We start from the raw sequence: 21,000 nt of genomic DNA on the forward strand, positions 1-21,000 counted from the left end.
ACGGGAGTCACGTGAAAATGTCAAAACACTGGAATGAGACAACGATCAGTACGAGAAAATATGTTTTACTAGGGTGTGGCTACTGAGTTCGATAAATAGTGTAGACAAACCTATTTTACATGCCAAATAGAACAATGGGTTCCCTCTTTATTTTCAGATAGTATTATTACTATAGTTATTAGTTTTTCATTAGTAAGTATATATTAGGTTTATTCTAGTGTATTAGTATGTATATGTGAGTTGTTGGCATAGGATGGTAAGGGTGAGGAGCAGGAGAGGAGGAGGGGGGAGGCGAGAGGACCAGAGGTAGGGAGAGTAGGAGGAGGAGGATGAGGAGTGTGGCAGTGAGAGAGTAGGAGGACGGGTTATGGTGAGTGAGACTTGGTTAGGAAGATGTAGGATGCAGGAGGGAGGGAGGTAAGGAGGTTGGACTTTCCCCTCGCCTTGCTCATTCTCCTTCTCCTCTTCTTTCTTTTCATCTGCCAGTATGTTGTAATAGTAGTATTTGTACAGGATTAGTATGATTGATTATTTATGATTATACTTAGTTTATTATTCTTTTATTCTACCTTATATTATTATTATTCTATTATGACCTATTAGTATTATTACTCATATATATTATTCCAAAAGACAAAATAAAAAAAAAATGTGTAATAAATGCAATAACCCCAAAGAAATAGGAAATTAGGGGTCTTCTAAAATTTTTTTTTAAAAAAGGGGGTCTCTTTGGATTCTGGGGGGGGCGCGGACCACAGCAAGCAGAGAGCGCGAGGACGTAGGCAAAAAAAAGCGAAAAAAAAAAAAACTTCCTTCTTCTTCTTATTTTCTATTCAGCTTTTCTTCCTGGGCACTGCAGCAGCTAAGCCCCACCTTCCCTCTACCCTTGTTCTACTATGTTGCCATGATCACCCATAAGCCACCATCACCATAGCCGATGCCCCAGCCACCATCAAACCGTCACGCCTCCAAGATTTCCAGCCCTCTAGGACTCCGTGTGACGACCACCGACTCCTCCAACAAGGAGCAAGCGTTCCGCCCACGGACCTCCACGCTCACCTGTTATTCACGACACAACCCAGCACCACACATCGTCTACACCGTCGCCAACACCCCTGCCGGCGACGCTACGACGAGGAGCTCACACAAAGCACCACCGCCGAACAAACCAGTTCGTAGCAACCGAACGGGAGCCCCGCAGCAGCTCCACCGAGTCACGGCTCGCTGGCTTCGGATGCAACACTACAGAAGCGGCTGCAGCACTCCAGATTAGATTAATCGTCGGCACCGCCTCTGTTGCCATCCCAGCCAACTTGCAGAGACCATCCGAAGCACGAGGTTCCTCCTCAGTCACCACCTCACGACCACCTAACGCCGCACGACAGACCACGGACACCACTACAGGATATCTCGGCATCAGTCCCTCACGGTTGTAGGCAGCGCTCTCCAAGGTGAAATTTTCATGTGATTATAAGGGAAGAGCTGTATTATTATTAGTATAAGACATTTACATTCTAGATTATTTCTGACTGTCCATATACATATTGCAGGGTTATATACTTCATGTCAGTTAGTTTTGGTTTGTTAATTTGTGTATATATTTACATTGTTTATGGGGTATTATTATCATATGTACTATCATCTTAACATGTATTAGTTTTTATTTATTATTATTATTATTGTTGTTGTATACATGTTCGTATATATTTCAAATTCACAATATGGGTTTTTTTCGCTTGTGTTATTGTTGTTATATTAATATATGCATACTCATATTTAGTATTTAACACTTAGCTATCAGAATTTTAGAACTTTGACATATTTCACACACAAGGGTAGCGATATTAGGTTGAGTTTGACCATTTTGGTATATATTAGGTAAGTTAATATTTATATTTAGCGTGGATTAATGATTAGATATTCGCATGGTTTAAGGGGTTATATTGATGGGGCAGGCATATAATTTAATGTTTAATAGTATTTTGAGGGTGTGTTCGTTCATTCGTTTGTATTTATTGAGGTAAGGTGTATATTATAAGATTTTATCATGATGGATGGCATTATATATTGTTAAAATTTGTACTGTCTTAATATGTATTATTAGGGTTGGATTGACATCTTGTTTATGGTTATTATGGTAAGATACTTATTCACTTACGTATCATTGTGTGTTAACTTTAATTCTATAATTAGTATTTATAATTTGGTATGTTAAGAATTTTTAGAAAAATTAGTTGAACTATATGTGGTATTTAGAAATATAGTTGTATTGTTTAATATTCTAGATGTTAGTATATTAGGTCTTTAATAAACAGGATTTTTATAAAGTAACAGCGTGCATATTAATTAGTATTTTAGGTATTGAATATAGTATCTGAGAAACTATATATTATTCTTATTATGATACTTTTGTTTTTAGATGTTAATTATTATGGTACGTTTAATATTTTAGTATATTTTTGGTGTTTTGGTTATCCTGCTATTATATGGTATGTTAGTTATATAGTATTATAAGTAATTATTACGTATTAATATTGTGGATATTATTATTGGTTCACATGTGTTATGCTTTTATGGTAGGTTTAAGGATGTGAGTTATTAACACACATGCTAGGATTTAATATTATGGTATGCTCATTATCTTAGTTATTTATATGTTTAGTATTCGATTATTATGTTTGTTAGAGTTTTTAGCTTTATTTATACGTTGATTAGTACAGATTATGGTATACTAATGACTCTAGTTTATTATTATTTCATTTAGTTATTTATTTTTTATTATGTTTAATATTATATCTATTATCAAACCTCCCAAACCAGTATTTTCATATTAGAAAAACCATAAAATTCTAAAAATTGGGCGAGTATTTTATAAAGTATTTGATTTTTAATATCTATATTTTTATGCGGGGGGATATGAGCCTCGGGCATCACGTACCTAAGCTCTGAGGGGAATATATACTGTTATATATTATCTTTATTATTTCTATTTTATTTATTTATTTATTTTTCACGTGATTTATAAATTCATAAAAAGAGTAATTTAAAGAAATATTGACTAACTTCTAGGGAATAATTTCAATTAATTGGTACCGTTCGTAAGAACGGGCGCCGTAGGGGGTGCTCTACCTTCCCCTAGCGTAACCGAACTCCCGACCCCAACTCTGGTAATGTAGACCGATTCTACCCCTAACGGGGTAATAATCACGTGTTCTAACCACACTAAAAGGTTAGTGGCGACTCCGACATACAATATTTTCCTTAAAAATATTAAATTGATTTTAATTCCGCCGCCCGGGGCACACGCGCGCCCGGGACACGCGCGCCCGGGACAAATTTTAGAAATTTTATGGGTTTTTCTAAGTATGAAAATACTAGTTTGGGAGGTTTTGGATAATAGATATAATAATTTAAACATAATAAATAAATAAATGAAATAATAAATAATAGGGTATTAGGATACCATAATTATGACTAATCAACGTATATTAATAGAAAGCTAAAACATCTAACATACCAATCCTAATAGATATAAAACTATAATATAGACTATATGAGCATACCAATATTAAAATTACTACATTGGTTATAAAACTAAAGACTTAAACATACCATTAAAAGCATACACACGATGTAACAATAATAATATCCACAAATAATATAATACGTAATATATTACTATAATACTATATATACTAAACATACCATATAATAGCATGATACCAAAACACCAAAAATGTTACCTAAAATATTAAACTTACCATAATAATTAACATACTAAAAGTATCATAATAATAATAAATATATAGTATTACTCAAGATGCTATATTAAAAATTACCTAAAATACTAAATTATATGCACGATGTTACTTATAAATCCTAAGTTATTAAATACCTAATATTACTAACATTCTAGAATATTAAAAACACATACAACTATAAAAATACCACATATACTGCAACTAATTTACTAAAAATTCTAACAAGACCAAATTATAAAATACTAATGATATAATATAAAGTTAACACACAATATAAGTATGAATAAAATATCTTACACATAAGAACCACAACAAGATGTCAATCCAAACCCTAAGAATACATATTAAGACAATACAAATTTTACAATATAAATGCCATCATGATAAAATCTTATAATATAAACCTTACCTCAATAAATACAACGAATAACGAACACACCCTAAAAATACATATTAAACATTAAATTATATGCCCCATCAATATAACCCTTACCATGCGAATATTCTATGCATTATCACACTAAATATAATAGTAACTTACCTAATATATACCAAAATGTCAAACTCAACCTAATAATCGATACCCTTGTATGTGAATATGTCAAAGTTCTAAAATACTGATACTAAGTGTTAAAATACTAATATGAGTATGCATATATTAAATATAACAACAATAACAAAAGCGAAAAAAAACCCATATATGTTAGATATTAAAATATATACGAACATGTTATACAACAACAATAATAATAATAATAAATAAAAACTATACATGTTAAATGATAATACCATATGATAATAATAGCCCCATAAACAATGATAAAATATATACACAAAATTAACAAAACCAAAACTAACGAGCATAATATAATAACCCTGCAATATGTATATGACAGCAGAAATAATATAGAATGTAAATCTATATACATAATAATAATACAGCTACTCCCCTGATAATCACATGAAAATTTCACCTTGGAGAGCACTGTGACTACAACCGTGAGGAACTGATGGCCGGAGATCCTGTAGATGGTGTCCGTGGTCTGTCAGTGCTGGCGTTAGGTGGTCGTGAGGTGGTGGACTGAGGAGGGAACCTCGTGCTTCGGATGGTCTCTGCAAGTTGGCTGGTATGGCAGCAGAGGCGTTGCCGAAGATGATCTAATCTGGAGTGCGTGCAGCAGCTGCTGATAGTGTTGCAGCGAAGCCGAGAGCGTGGACTCGGGTGGAGCTGCTGCTGGGCTCCGTTCGGGTGCTACGAACTGGTGTGGTCGGCGGGTGGTGCTGTGTGTGAGCTCCTCGTCGGAGCGTCGCCGGCAAGGGGTGTTGGCGACGGTGGAGACGATGGTGATGGTGCTGGGGTTGTGGTCGTGAAGAACAGGTGAGGCCGTGGAGGGGCCGTGGGGCTGTGAACGCTGCTTCTGTTGGAGGAGTCGTGGTCGTCACCGGAGATCCTAGAGGTGGCTGGAAATCTTTGAGGTCGTGACGGGTTGTGATGGTGGCTGGGCAGCGGCTATGGTGATGGTGGCTATGGGTGATATGCAACAGAGGAGAACAAGGGAGAGGGAAGGTGGGCTGGAGCTGCCGTGCCCGACAAGCTGAATAATAAAAATAAGAACGGAGTGTTTTTTTTTTTTTTCGGCTTTTTTTTTTGCCTACGCTCCTCGCTGCTCTCTTGCTGTGCCGCGCCCCCCCCAGAAGCCAAAAGAGACCCCCTTTTTAAAAAAAAATTTTAGAAACCCTAATTTCCTATTTCCTTTTTGGTTTATTGCATTTTATTACACATTTTTTTTTTATTTTTCTTTTGGAAATAATATAGATGAGTATACTCTAATATGGTTAATAATAATACTAATAATAATCAGTAAGGTAAAAATAAAAATAATAATAAAATAATAGTAATAAATAAATATAATAATAATAGTAAAATACTATAATATTAAAATAATTGTCAATAAGCATGAAATACATCAAATAATGATAATAATAATTAATAACAATATAAATAAAAATAAAGTAATAATAATAATACTAATGAAAAATCACTAATAATAATAATAAATAAAATAATCGTCATAATAGTTAAGTAAAAAATACTATTAATAATGATAACTAAAAATGTAAAACTTAATAATGAAAAATAAATAATAATAATAATAAATAGAAGTAAAAATTAAGTCAATACTAATACGATAATGAAAATAATAATAATCGTCATAATAATAATAATGAAAATAAGAGGGGACCCATTGTTCTATTTGGCTAGGGCAAAAATAGGGTGTTTACAGTATGCATATGTGGTCACATGCTGTTGTAATATCTTCTTCCTTACCGAAAAGTGTCTCATCCTATTATACAACCTCTGTTTTTAGGTCAGTCAGGATGTCGGTCCTAGTTACTAGAGGGACTTGAAGAATTGTTTTTGGTTTAAGCTTACGTAAGTGTTCTATTTGCGTATTAAACTTAGTTGGAGTGCCTTTTTGGAGGTTGTAATAATTGATTTTGTTCTAAGTTTGGATGAATGTATTTAAAGATATAGTAGAAAGCTCGGGTATATGTCTAATAGAATCCCTATGGATGTTTATGTTTTTCCGCAACATTTACATTACCGTTATACATGAGAACCACCCGTATGTCCTTACGTTGGGCGGGTGGTTGATGTTTGATTATTAGGTACAAGTATTCTGTATTGGTGATAACAACCTGGGTCCATATAAAGTGTCGGGTCGTTACATTTCTACTTTTCATACTTCTAGTATCATACTATATTGTTGATGTTCTGTAAATCTGTATACATATACATAACTGAAATATTTATCCTGGAAAATTGTACGTTATGATTTAACCCCTCATGACAGGATTGTGCAGCCCGTAGGCGAGACTTAATCCTAATTGGCCTACTAGGTAAGTCAACTGTACTCTATCAATCCTCAACTCGGCCAAACTGCGTCTTCTTCTAGACATGCAACTGGTAACTACCTCGTCAAACCAGCCTCCTCAAGCTAGAATACTAGGGAGACTGCAACCTCTCTAGACACGATTTGATAGAATCCACATTCTATTTGAGTTATGTGGTTGCACTCTGATATGAAAATAACAACGGTACCATGCTCTGCTAACTGAACATAACTTGATTCATCAAGGTATGATACCATATATATTATTTCTATAGATATCCTGTTGTTTTCATCATGATTCCAAAATAACCATAACACTATAAATCTGATATGAAAATACTATAATATCTAATTGTAATAACTGTAGTGTCTAACTAAATAATCTGTAATGTCTGAGTGTTATGATTTTGGAAAACATGACATTTTGTAATTACTATAAAACACTTGTATGTATAATATATGTAAATAACTATTTGGTAAATATACATCTGTCTATATATATATATACACTATAATTCATGGTATTTTGAAAAACTATATAAATTTTGTTTTAATCAAATATCTACTCAGACCACACTATTAATAAAACTTGTGTTCTGAAATTTGTAAAAACTGTATAATTAAAACCCTGTACTTTGATACACAAATACTAAAATTTACTGGTAAAATTTCTGAATTTACTAACATAGCATTTTTTCCTTACTTAATTAGCTGGGAGGCTTGCCTCTAACTTTATCCTTACGCTCACGACGTACTATCCCAAAAATCCTAAAATAATACATATATGCATATTTCCAATAAATCAACTATATTTTCCCGAACCTGCATGCTCTTAACTTTTCTGAATTATAATTTACCTGGGTTCCTAAAAATATTCATTGGATTCTCAGCCCATGCTTGCAGGGTCCCAAAACACCATATTCCTGAAAATATAATACTTAAATTTTACTTCACAAAACCAAAGTATATTCACATATAATACTAAGTTTGACCTCAAATGAACTGGATAATACTGAAAATGCTCAAATAATCTACTCACCCTGATTTTGGGATGGTTCCCAAATTTTTTAAATCGACATTTCACTCTGGTTATGTTGTAGAGAATCTCCCCAGGATCACCATGGTAACTTCTGATCGTCGAACCGGGAAGAGACGAAGCCGGAAACCTAGAGAGAAGTCAGAGTATGCGTTTTCTAGAGAGAGAGAGAGAGAGAGAGAGAGTGAGTGAATTGGATCTGAAATTCCCGTAAGAAAAATAATTTTTAGCTTTATATAGAAAGCTGGTCCACGTATACTCGTCGATGAGACACATCGTCTCATCGACGAGGCAATGAAGGTATCTCGAATTATTTGGAGGATATATCAAATATGAGTCAGGAGATATAGAGATTCGATTTCAAAAAGAAAAAAACAAATGCAAAGTATGTCTCATATGTTTACAATATTTATATTAGACCAACTATTTATAGGCAAAGTTACTTTTCAGTTTCAAGACACAAACAAATTTTGAAAAATATATATTATCAACAGAAAGGGAAGACCCTCTTATGAAAATGAAAGGAATTCAAATTCAAGAGCAAGTTACCCAACAAAATTTCAAATATGTGAATGTAATGGACAAAAAACAAGTTAGAAAATAAATTTTATTAGAAAAAAATAGGACTCTAAGGAAAGATTTTTTTCCAAAAAAATTTAAAGTAAAAATTATAAAAATTTAGGAATAAATGATACGAAGAGATGTCAAAACTCGAAAAGTATATTCCTTTCTTTAAATGGTTTGAAGATAGAAGGTATATATAAAGAATTACTCTACTCTTGATAAAACATGAAAAGTCAACGAAACAGACAATGATCCTTCAAAATAGAAAATTTATCTCCAACATAAAGACAAGGCCTTCCCCTTGCAATGATAGACAATTTAAATCCTGTACAGCTTGTAATACAATAACATATGCAAATAATGATTAAATAAAATAACTACACAAATGAGTGCTTTTCTACTATAGAAGAATAATTAGTATAATAGAAAATTATGAAATTGAAAAACTAGATAAGATAAATAAATAGATAAATAATTTGATCTAAATATTTTTTTAAATAAAATTATTCAAACTATACATACTCTATATTAATTTTTTTTAAATTTATTATTTATAAGTCCATTTACAATTATATTTTTTGAGAACTTTATAGTCTTTTTATTTTAAAAATAAGAATATTTTTTTCTACAAAATAATTTAATTATATATGTACTGCTAGAAAGGGGATTCCCCTTTTTATCATCTTCAAAATGCCCCTACAACTATCAATAAAAATATTTAGAAAGACCCTATAACTACTCATATTTTAAAAATATTCTTATAATTACTCATAAATATTCTTCAAAATATTCCTATAACTATCCATAAAAATTAGAAAAAAAATCCTTATCACTATCTATGCATATTTTAAAAATATTTGTATAATTACTCATAATTATTTTATTTGTTTTTTATAATTATCCACGCGTATTTTTTGCAATATTTTTATTTATTATTTTTAAAAAATTATTTTATTATAATTACCACTGAAAAGCGTGAAGGACGCCGGACGCGCATCGCGGAGTGTCCGCGGCTAGTATATACAAAGTAGGTTATTAAAAAATATATTCTTTTGGAAAAACGACACTTCATCAGACATCGCGGCCAGAGCCATCCCAGATCCCTGAACCAAAACTGAATTGTAGCATTGCAGATACTCATCCAAAAACGCAAAACCCTGGTGATTTCGCATTGATCCAACTCCGTCCATGGAGGCTCCTCAAGGAGGATCCGAACGAGACAAATCGAGTTCATCAACTTCTTCTCCGGTTTCGGTCGTCTCTAGCTTTTGGAGAGGTATTGCAATTTGACTTCATTTCTCCTCTAGATGCGACCGCTTGATTCCCTGAATGTATTTAATTCGAAAATATTTATGGGGCGAAACTGATCGAGAGTATAATCCGGTTACTGTCATTGGAGGTGAATTGAGCATTGAAGAACTGTAATTTCTAGCGAAACAAACGGGGTCCTATTTTAGTTTTCTTCTAGCATTTTTTCGGTTCAATTATGTCGATGTTTTTATTTTTTCTCACTTCCATTTGGTTAAATCTTTGCTTAATTTGTTGGAGAGGGAGAGATGATTCATCATTGATTGTACGGTTGATCCGGAAGTAGTTGAGAGTGAACAATGATGGTAATAGAGATGGTATAAGGATGGGGGAGGGGTTCACAGGGCTAGTGAAATGAGGGTAGGCATTATGAAATGTGTTAATTTGTTATAGTTTGATGCTAGTCTTGACGGAGTTGGGTTGTGAACCAGGAGTCTTAATATTTTTAACTCCATTACGGCAGTGGGAATAAGAATTATGGCCATGGTGGCTGCTATGGACCATGACCACCTTTTAGGTTGTTATGGAATGGCTGGAGCTGCTACAGAACTAGTTTAACTCTATTATTTCTAAATTTTGTTTACTTTTCTTCTCATTTTATATCATTTTTCCTTTAGTAAATCAATTCCTATTATGTGAAGAGGAAGGGGAGGAGAAGATCAGAAGATTTATAATGAAGATGATTATGATATAAAATTTTTAATTGTTTTTTGTAATATTGGAAAGAGATGCATAAATTAAAAAATTTGATGCTAACTCTTCTTGTGAAACAAACATTATTTTATTTTGTTAATATTATTTTTTGGTATCTCTTCTGCATATTTTTTAACCTCAACCTTGTTTTCCTATTTAGTTTTTGTCTCATTCAAGTTTTTAATAATTTTTTTAATGATACACTTTATGATTATTATGCTATAATTTATAGTTTAGGTCAGAAAGTATGGCTTCTTGGTCAAAACTTATTATATTTTGAAGATTTTAACAATGAAAACAGTGCAAAATTTTTAATTTATTGTATCTTCCATGTGTCTAGTAGATTAATAGTGTATATCATATTACAAGTTTAATCTTTTATGTGTCATTAATTTATTTATCACATATATGATTAATCAGTAGTGTTTATATTTATGGCCATAAACTAATGAAGAGTAAAAAAGATTTTTTTTTTTTTGTTTTGTTTGTAAATAGCATTTTGAAAACCAATAAAAATTTGTTAACCTTACTAAAGAATGTTATTAAGCTGAGCTAAAGGATCCAAAATACATGAAAAATCTTATTAAGGGCTCGGGGCTTGAAACATGCAAAATCTACCAGTGTGGACAAGGTTGTGCATGCTGACATTCACAATGGTTACACCTGCTTCTTGCAATGTCATGTTCGCAACTTCTTTTTTTTTCTACTTTGATCATGGAAAACCTAACCAAAGATGGTTAAACTCAATGTAAACATAGTTGCATCTTCAAAGTGTTTGTTGTTTTTCCAAAAATAGCTCATCAGTTCACTATTGAGGCCGCATAGTATCCCCCATGGCCTTCTTTTCTAATTCCTCCCATCTGTTTCCACCATGCATTTTGAGGGGCTTCTTATTATCATCTATTTTAGCTAATATTTGCAGCAATGTTCGCCACACGTAGATGAATATTGGGTAACTTAATGGGTAGTATTTTGAAATGTACGTAGATTAAATTCTACTCAATTATGTATATAGTGGCCTAAATCCTATTGCTTCAATCATGCATCCTAAAACAATAAAACATATAAATGAAATTAATAATCTAAACCCTAGATCTATAAGGGAACTTTTCTCATGATCACAAAGTTAGCTGACAAATAATTTGGGTTAGCCAACTAATATTATAGATGTCATAAGCTCCTCTCTCTCAGTTGATTGATCATGCTGCCAACAAATGCATTTGTTCAACTTGGTTTTCTACCTATTCTTTTAGGAATGTTGTTCTTTATTCCTTTATTTTCTCTATTGATGTGATAGTTGAAGTTCTTTTGTTATTCTTGAGTGCTCTAACGGTTTGATTTGTCTGTTATTATTTTTATTTGTTCATTGATATCAGATGTGTTGAGCTTGTATTGTGTTTACGTAGTATTTGGAAGAAGACATATTGTATGTAATTTTTCATAGATTAACAGTTTGCACAGTGTAACATATTTATCTTGGTCAATGGGATCAACATAGAGAAAGATTCAGTCATTTGTTAATTTCCCTTTTTGTTTTAACAGATTTTGACTTGGAGAAGGAAAGGAGTGTGTTGGATGAACAAGGGCTCAGGATAGCTGAAAACCAGGAAAATAGCCAGAAGAACCGACGGAAGCTTGCAGAGAGCACTAGAGGTACTATATGTTACTATTCTCATTAGGCAACCAGATTAAAGGGCTAGTTTTTTTACCAAATAACACTGGCTTGGATTTGTGATGGCCTGGTTCTGTCATTCTGGGTTGGTTTGCATAAGTCATCCGGGAAAAATTCTGTTACTCTTGATGGGACCCATTTAGAGTGAGATCAAATAAAGTGCGCACGTAGTAACTCTGTTGTTCTTATGTTGGCAGATTTCAAGAAAGCTTCGGCAGAGGAAAAGTTAAGTTTGTTTAATTCGTTACTAAAAGGATACCAAGAAGAAGTTGATAATCTTACAAAGAGAGCAAAATTTGGAGAAAATGCTTTTCTAAACATCTACCAGAAGCTTTATGAGGCTCCAGATCCTTATCCAGCTCTTGCTTCAATTGCTGTAAGTGCTGGCATTTTGCATATAGGTTGTTTTTCTGAAGCATTTTTTTGGGTTCAATTTTGCAATTCAAGCCACTTCAATTATAGATGAGCGTTATTAGAAATGTTAAGAGAGTTCAAGCATATGCACATGAATTGGGTTTGTTCAACTCTGGGATCTGATTCTGTAAACTCATTTAACACATAAAGTGGGTTTCTTTAACTCTGAAATCCATATCTGTAAACCCCAATTTAAGTATTTAAACTCACTGGTGAACTTATATGAGCCTTGGTGATGAAAAAAGGAGAGATCCATATGGAAAGCATGCAAAATTTATTTTCTGCAATCCCTGTAGCTACATTTGGACTATGAACCTTGGTGTTGAAAAAAGGAGAGATCCTAATGAATGGGTTACCTGCTGAATTGTATGGACAGCATTAAAAATTTATGTTCTACAATCCCTGTAGTTACATTTGGACTGCTTGTTATTCACTTCATTTTGAACTCAGCCACATTGGTTAATTCTGCCTTCATAAACTTCTATATGTCGGCGTCATACCTCAATTTTGATTGTGTTCATACTGATTAATGGACAGTTATATTATTAGACTTAACTTATTCCCTAGCTAGCTCATTTCTCAGCCACCAGGTGGTCCAGTTGCAGCTGGGCCAACCCTTTTAAGGTCTGGCATGTTGAAGAATGAAGAGACTCAAAAAACAGAATTGAGTGCCAACTGATTAGACAGAATGCAAGGGTTTATCCATAATTTCAGTTGAAATAAAAAATTTTCCCTTAAGATTCTTCTAGGAAAATAAACTTCTTAAGTTTGATTTGTTGGTACTTTGTTTCAGGTCTATAGAGATTTTTTGTGAGTTGTAACAATTCTCTTTATCTTAATGCAATTTCCTTTACCCACAATAGGAATTGTGAATGCTTGTTTCTCCTTCTAGATGGCAAAAGTAGGCCAGTTTGAAGACCATAACAAGTTGTTAAAACTAAGCATGTCTTCTGTGCATTTGCTTTGGTGTACCAGACTCTTAGAAAGGCTAAGTATTCAGTCAAGTAGACCAGGCTGATGACTAGAGGTGGGATTTACTTTGTTTAACACAAATTGTCAGCATTGAATTATATGTTTTTATCAAACAAGATATGTATGCACTATGTTTTTGATGGAATAAATGTGTCAACACATACTCGAAGCTTTTGTTTATCTGAAAAATGTCCTATCAACTGCTTTCTCCTATGCTAAGCCCCTACATATGACTCAGAAGCAGGCCTATGAAATGTTATGAACTATTGTTCCCAGGCTTTGTGCCTGTGAAAGTCATACTTGGTCCAGTGGCAAGTGCTAATAATCTTTCAAGTGCAGTGGCACTGGTCCAAGTCAAGGGAATTGTTAGCACCCAACTTTTGTCCAAGTCAAATCTAGACCCTTGGAAACTCCCTTTTTCTTACCTTGTTGTGCGCTCTTGAGGTTTTACAAGCTTAGACCTTACTCTAAGATCATTTTGCTATCATGTGTGTTCATGCAAAAAGCCCTTCTTTTTCGTTTAAGGCTTCCTCTTTCCATTTATTTTAGGCTTCCTGTTTGTTTTCACTGATTTTTATTAATGTTCTGGACCCCATTTTGACATTTAGTTTTTGATTTTTGGACCTTGGGGTATTGTAAAGTACCCTAGAGATTTCATGGGAGGGCAAGAACACTTTTAAAAATTGACATTTTGTCAAGGGTGACTGAATCCTATTGTGATGAACTCTCTTCCTCTCCTGCAAAAACTACCCTATCGTTGGTGTCTCTCTTGTTGAACGCCATGGCTATGACAGCAGATGAATCAAGGGGGATGCAAATATTCAATCAAGATCGAGGGGAAGATCTGATTAGATAAAGTGGGTGGGATTTTGACTCTTCATAATCGATGGGTGAGACTGTCTTCACTCACTGCAAATTGGTTTTCTAATGGGTTTCCATCATTTTTCAGAAGTTTGGGTTGGGGTTTTTAAAGCTTTCATGTTGGATATGAGATGGTTGGCAATTCGTACAACAAAGGTGGGAAAGTTTTTTGGAATCATAGCATAGATAGAAAGGAACAAGAGTTTTAGTGTTTGTTCCTAGCGGGTCTAAAGGTGATGGATGACATTGTTTTAGAGACGAACAATTTTGTGTGTTGGTTAGGTTTATTCTTCCTAGCACTGGTGGTGGTGTGCACTATGAGTCTATGGCAAAGGAACCCCTTATCCCCCCTTTTTGTTCTTTGTGATTATGGAGGTTTTGAGCCTTATGTTGGAAATAGCTATTGGAGAAGATCAAAGGCCTAAGTTGGCGGGAGTGGGAGGTCTCGTATCTGCTGTTCACAGATGACACAATCATCTTTTTGTGAGGACAATCCTTACCACATTCTGAATCTGAGATGTATCTTGGTGGGGTTTGAGGCAGCTTCTGGTTTGAAAGTTAACCTTGGTAAAAGTGAAATCATTTTGAGTGGCGGAACCGTGGATGGACCTCGTCTAGCTGGCCTTTTGGGATGTAAGATGGGAACTTTTCCTATCAATTTCCTTGGGTTACCTCTCAGCGCCATGTTTAAAGACAAAATAGTGTGGGATCTTATCATTTAAAAATTCAAAAAACAGCCGGCAGGATGGAAAGGATATATTTTGTCAGGCTCACCCTCATTAAAAGCAACCTGACAAATCTTCTTGTTTACTTCATGCCCCTCTTGCCCCTCTCGGCATCCGTTGCCAAGAGACTTGAGGGAATTCAAAGGAGGTTCCTTTGGGGGAGCTTGGGGGGGGAGGGGGGGGGGGAGTGGAATTCAAATACCACCTTGGGGTTTGGTGAAACAACCCCTTCTTTCATGAGACTTGGGTCTGAAGTCCCTCAATTTTTTCAGCAAAGCCCTACTTAGGAAATAGTTATGGAGATTCATGATTGAGAAGGAACACCTTTGGTGGGGGAATCATTGTTGTGAAAAACGGGCTTGATTATAATCCTTGGACCTCCTCAAGTTGGCAAAGGACCACATGGTGTAGGGGCGTGGAACTTCATAAGAAAAGGTTGGGATGATTTCTTTTCTTGCATCAGATTCCATGTGGGGAACGGGGATAACATTTACGTGATAACGTTTACTTTTGGCATGATGTGTGGCACGATTGAGAGGCCCTTTGTGTCTTGTTCCTAGCCATTTATGACTTGGCTCCATACAAAGATGCTTGCCTCAGCCAGAACCTCCAAACTTCAGACCAGGGGCTCTTTTGGAACGTTCCTTTCCTTAAAAGTGTGGAAGATTGGGAACTCCGCCAGCTCAGAGACTTATACAACTATCTTTACAATTTCCAGCATCAAAATAGCACAAATCAACTAGTTTGGACCTTAGATAGGAAGGGGTTCTACGCTGTTAGATATTTTTATAGGAAACTCTATCCTTTGGAGTCTTAACAGTAATAGTTTTCCTTGGGACTCAAATTTGGAAGACAGGTGGCCCACAAAAGTTGCCTTCCCTGCTTGGGAGGCAACCCATGGTAAGATCTTGACTTTGGATAACTTGTAGAGAATGGGACAATCCATCGCCAACAGATGCCCCTTTGCATGGCTGATGCTGAATCAGATGAGCATATCCTCCTTCCTTGCCCTTGGACTAGGAACCTTTGTAATTTGGCTCTGAATTTTATCGGACAAAGTTGGGTCACGACCAACTCTATTGGGGAGGGGGACTCTGGGCCAGGAGAGGGATTCAGGCAGCAGAATAGAAGAAAAAGGCTTTGTCTCTCATTCCTCTCTCAATTTTCTGGTGTGTTTGGAAAGAGAAACAAGCGAGTGTTTAGTAATTCAATCTCAGTACTTCAGACAAGCAAGAGTTGACATAGTGAAAATGGTGTATGTGATTTTAGTGTAATCTTTGATATTTGTGACACCCTTTTTTTGTATCTTGGGTTGGCATCCCTTGATGCCTTTTCAATAAATTTCCTTTATTTATATAAAAAAAAGTACACTGTTTGCCCACAGGCCACAACCTCCTATAGGCTCATAGCTTAAGCTTTTAGGTAAAGTAACTTGACATGGTTTAAGAGCCATGGTTATCGGGTGGTCCTAGGTTCTAGTCTTATTGCTCGCATATATTGTTAGTTTATTAAACAAGTATTTTGTTTCCAATAATGAATGTTATTCATTGTTTGTTTATCTTTCCACGTGCAATTGGGTTGCACATGCGGGAAAGTGTTATAGTTTAATATACATTGTAGGCCCAGAACCTAATAGTTAAGTTCTTAAGTGGTAATCTAACAACCCCCCCCCCCTCTCTCTCTCTTTCTCTCTCTCTCTCTCTCTGCTTGTTGTTTATGTATTATGTGCATTTGATTGACCTGTTATCTTAATCACAGCCTTTTCTGCACAGGAACAAGATCTGAAATTGTCTGAACTAGAGTCAGTGAATCGGATGATGAAAGTTGAGCTTGAGGAATTTAGGACAGAAGCGACCCATCTGAAGAATCAACAGGCAACAATTAGAAGAATGGAAGAACGCAATCGCCAATTAGAACAACAGGTTTGTGTTGGTCAGATTAGATAAGATTGTTTCTTGCACATTGACATTTGCAATCATAATGTATTTGTACTGCAAATTGCATATTCAGTTTTGGTTTGGCCAAGCCATTTGGTCAGCACTCAGATGTGTTGAAATAACTAAAGGACAGCCTGGTGCACAAAACTCCCGCGTATGCGGGGTCCGGGGAAGGGGCGGACCACAATGGGTATATAGTATGCCGCCTTACCTTGCATTTTTGCAAGAAACTGTTTCCATGCCTCGAACCCGTGACCTCCAGGTCACACAGCAACAACCTTAACGTTGCGCCTAAGCTCCCCTTCAGCTGTGTTGAAATAACTAAACTACTTAAAATTTGTCTTAGTAAGTTTGTGAGTATGCAAATCTATTCTGGAGAAAATTTGTGATTACCAATGAAGGTTTGGTAGTCACTAAATTTGTAAACCTCAAATCCCAAGGCTTTATTCTCCTGCTCCTTTTTAGCAAAAGAACATTTAGAAAAGTGCAAATATGTTTAAAAGTTTGAATTGGTGACAAATATTGTTGCATGTGTGACAATAGGCTCCAGGACTCAAGAACCACTGTTGACTCATATATGATATTAGAAATGTTCTGTAAAAGTGATCAGATATATTTAGCTTTATCTAATCCTCTTTGATCCAATGAAATCAGAACTATAAATAAAGTGTTGGACCGTTGAAGCACCACGCAGCTGCTCTGCAGTCCTGTATCTTCCACCATGCTTTGAATAGTTGTTTCCTGAAATCCCCAGCCCATAATATATATATTATTAAATCCATAAGATTGCCACTATTTATTTTGTTACTATGGTTTTTCTTTTCTTATATTTTTGAGAGGGGGGGGGGTCGTGGTTGTGTAGTTTATGCATGTACCTATGTATTGGTGTGTGTTCTGGATTTGTGCACAGATGGAGGAAAAAGTGAAGGAAATTGTGGAGATTAAACAGCGCAGTTTGGCGGAAGAAAACCAAAAGACACTTGAGGTCTTAAAAGAAAGGTACCATCTCCTGTGCTGTCCTAAAATATTAGCAATTTGGATTTTCCATTGATTATGGTTGGAACTTCTGCATACTTTTTTCAAAATTGAAACAGTTCTATGTTGTTTTTCTTGCTATTGATAGTGATTATCTGTTAGATTATCACATCACCTAAAAGCTTAAGTTGTTTGGTTGTGGGCCAACAGTCTATACTATATACTAAACCTGAACATCGCAAATGCACAGGGTGCTGACCCTTGGCAGCACCTCCGTTTTTTTTTTTTTCCAACATTTTTCCCTTTCGATTTTCTGCTCAATGTCTCTCTCTGGCTGGCCCCTACCCCCTTCCCCTTTGAATTTTCTCTCTCCTCTCTCTCATCAATATCTTTTCCCCTTTATTATTTTAAAAATATTTACTTTTTTCCCCCTTCCCTTTTTTGTATCATTCTTCTCTCTCTCTCTCTCTCTCTCTCTCCCTCTGGCTGCCAGGTGGCCCCACCTTCTTCCCCTTTGGATTTTTTCCTCTCTCTCTCTCTTTCTCTCTCTCTCTCATCAATATCTTTTGTTTGTTATTTTTAAAATATTTCCAATCGTACATAACTACATATTATTCTTTATGTATAAAATTTATAGAGTATAAATACATAAATAATTTGACAAAATATTTTTAATTTTAAAAATTGAAAACATCTTAATATATCTCCTATTATTTTTATTCATATTCTCATTATTTAAATATGTATATTTTTTTATTATTTGTACGTAAAATACACTTACAAGTCACAATGAATAACATTCTAACAATTAACAAAGCACAATATTGATTTAGAGTGGCTTGTGATAAAGCATTAGAGTGAAAAGCTCAAATGCTCTTGCTTTCTCTCTCTCTCCCTCTTGCAAACTATTCCTTCCTCCCTTTTGTGTGTTCGATGCTATGGAATTTCTTGTGGTACCCGATGCTGAAACGATAGATCTAGATTGAAGGTAAACCTTCCAATCTATGATTAGATAGGGTTAGGGAGATCATGTACTTGCTTGTGGTGAGGACATTGTCTCTCGTACTAGGTGGGTTAGTTTTTCCAGAGAGGTTGTGTCTTGGTTTGTTGATGGCATATCTACTTTCATTTACATGCATAGGGGGTTTCGATTTGTTCAATTGCGTATCACTATCGATTAAATGGACGAAGGGGAGTAATTATTTGGAGTAGGGTTGGGGTGGAAAGGGAAGATGTTTTCAATTTTTGTTCCTCGGGGTGAAAAAGGCGAAGGGTGGCGAAGCTACATGAGTGTTTTCTGCGAGATAGAAAACAATTTTTGTGAGGATACTGGAGATAATTCTTGACAACGCAAGTCGTGGGGTTAGGTGGTATTGGAAGGCAAAAATTGTGAAGGTGATGGTTGCGTAGTCAAGTCCATTCTGTAAAGCAGGGTCTGAAGGTCGGGAAACTAGAGCTGTGCCATTGGTGTGGAGACAAGCTGCAACTGAATGAACCTAGGGCCATCGCAGATTAGTCGGTTTCGGTCAACATGAGCAAGAAGGAAGCTAGGATTTCCAATGAACTAGAGACAATTAGAGAGGCGGCTAGGGTTGCTTTCGGGGAGGAGGCAATGAAGAGAATTGTGCTGGGATGCATGCTTCTTATTTTGGGCTTGGTTCCGGTAATTGAAAAAGAAGGTATTTCATTTTTGACCAAATTGGGCCAATTATTTGAGAAGGCCCAATGTCTAGGAAAGGTTGATACGAGCTTCAATTTGGATCCAAAGGGAGGCTGTCCTCATATGGGCTTCCCTCAAAAGGGTCTTAGTGAAAAGCAGACCCATGATTCAGAAATTAGGGATCCAAGTCTTGTTATGTTCGTTCTGGATTAATGGACAAGCCCAAAATATTTCTCCTACATCTCATAAGATGAGTATTAGGAAGGAGGAAGATTTTTCTTTTGGTGATGAAATTATTATTCAGCCTCCAGAAATATTATTCATCCTCCAGTTATTATAAATATGAATTGAACTGACCAAGAGTCAGAGGAAGCTCAGGATGCTCTAAGACTATTCGTTTCAAGATTGTGGTGATAAAATTGCGCCTAGTTCTAAAGATGTTTTAGAAGGTGGTATCAAAAAGAGTAAAAAAGAATTGGGGTTGGGGGAGAAATCTGATGACTGTCATCTTTATACTGATAAATTTGAAGGTAATAAGGTTTATGCTCATCGAAAGGCGGCTTGTTTGGGTGCTGAAATGAAGAAGATATTCGAAGATGAGAGAAAATTCTGGTGATTCAATTACAAAGGAGAGACTCTAAAGGAGAGTTAGAAGAATGTTGGAGGTTCTAATGAGGCTAGAAGAGGTAAGGAGGTAAAGAAATGGTGGGGTGGGGGGGGGGGGGATCTTTAAGATTCAGAAAGTGATGATATTAGTGGTTTAGATTGTGGTTGAAGGTTGTTGTTGGATGATATGTGAGAATAATATGGCTATGTTTTTTACTCTTGCGATGAAATATGGGATTTATCTTATGTTCATCCACCCCTGTTGGAAAGTCTGGAGGGAGTTCCTATTTTTGATGAAGATGGGTTGGTGAATTAGTTTCAGCTTAGGGATGGAATTTTGCCCACACCAGTGGAGATTTCGAATGAGGAGTTAGAAGCTCAAAATCTTCTGGATAAAATGGATTTAAAGCTGAATGATATTGGAGGAAATGAAGTGTGTTTGGATAGTGGCAAAAGTTGAAAGGTGAAGGGTTAAAGGGAATTAGCGATTTTGAAGAGTTTGGTAAATTATGATGGAAAGGGTCTGAAAAGGGGTTTTCTTGGTTAATTTTGTTTAGTTCTATTTTGGGATCTTGTGTGTGTGTGTGTGTTTGTTTTGTTTTTTTTTTTGTTTTTTTTTTTCCTTTTTATATGGTGGACTCATAGTCCCTGCATGTTGTACCTTCTCTTCTTTCTATCTTATATGTTTCTTTTATTAAAAAAAAGTACAATATTTAATAACTTCAATTATGAATTAATTATAACTTATTAAAATAACCATATTGTTGCCTAATTTTATTTCACCTTGACACTTATTTATTTATGTTTGCATGCATTAATTTGTAAATTAAATTTTAAATTATTTAAAAAAATGAAAATTTGTATACCATGTTACATTTACATTTGCATACATTAAAATTATAAATTTCAATTATAAAATTCA

General features: G+C 35.1%; 1 protein-coding gene across 1 annotated transcript in view; it reads left to right on the plus strand.

Annotated features, from left to right (window-relative positions):
• Positions 1-9,242: 9,242 nt before the first annotated feature.
• LOC131146530 (protein CASP) overlaps positions 9,243-21,000 on the plus strand; it is a 78,852-nt gene continuing 67,094 nt past the window's right edge. Inside the window, exons 1-5 of the mRNA XM_058096165.1 lie at positions 9,243-9,531; positions 11,799-11,909; positions 12,126-12,304; positions 16,673-16,822; positions 17,748-17,836. Coding sequence (XP_057952148.1) covers positions 9,444-9,531; positions 11,799-11,909; positions 12,126-12,304; positions 16,673-16,822; positions 17,748-17,836 — 617 coding nt within the window. The 5' untranslated portion in view covers positions 9,243-9,443. The remainder of the gene's footprint in view (positions 9,532-11,798; positions 11,910-12,125; positions 12,305-16,672; positions 16,823-17,747; positions 17,837-21,000) is intronic.

Source organism: Malania oleifera, chromosome 13, assembly GCF_029873635.1.
Source record: "Malania oleifera isolate guangnan ecotype guangnan chromosome 13, ASM2987363v1, whole genome shotgun sequence".
NCBI classification, from domain to species: Eukaryota; Viridiplantae; Streptophyta; class Magnoliopsida; order Santalales; family Ximeniaceae; genus Malania; species Malania oleifera.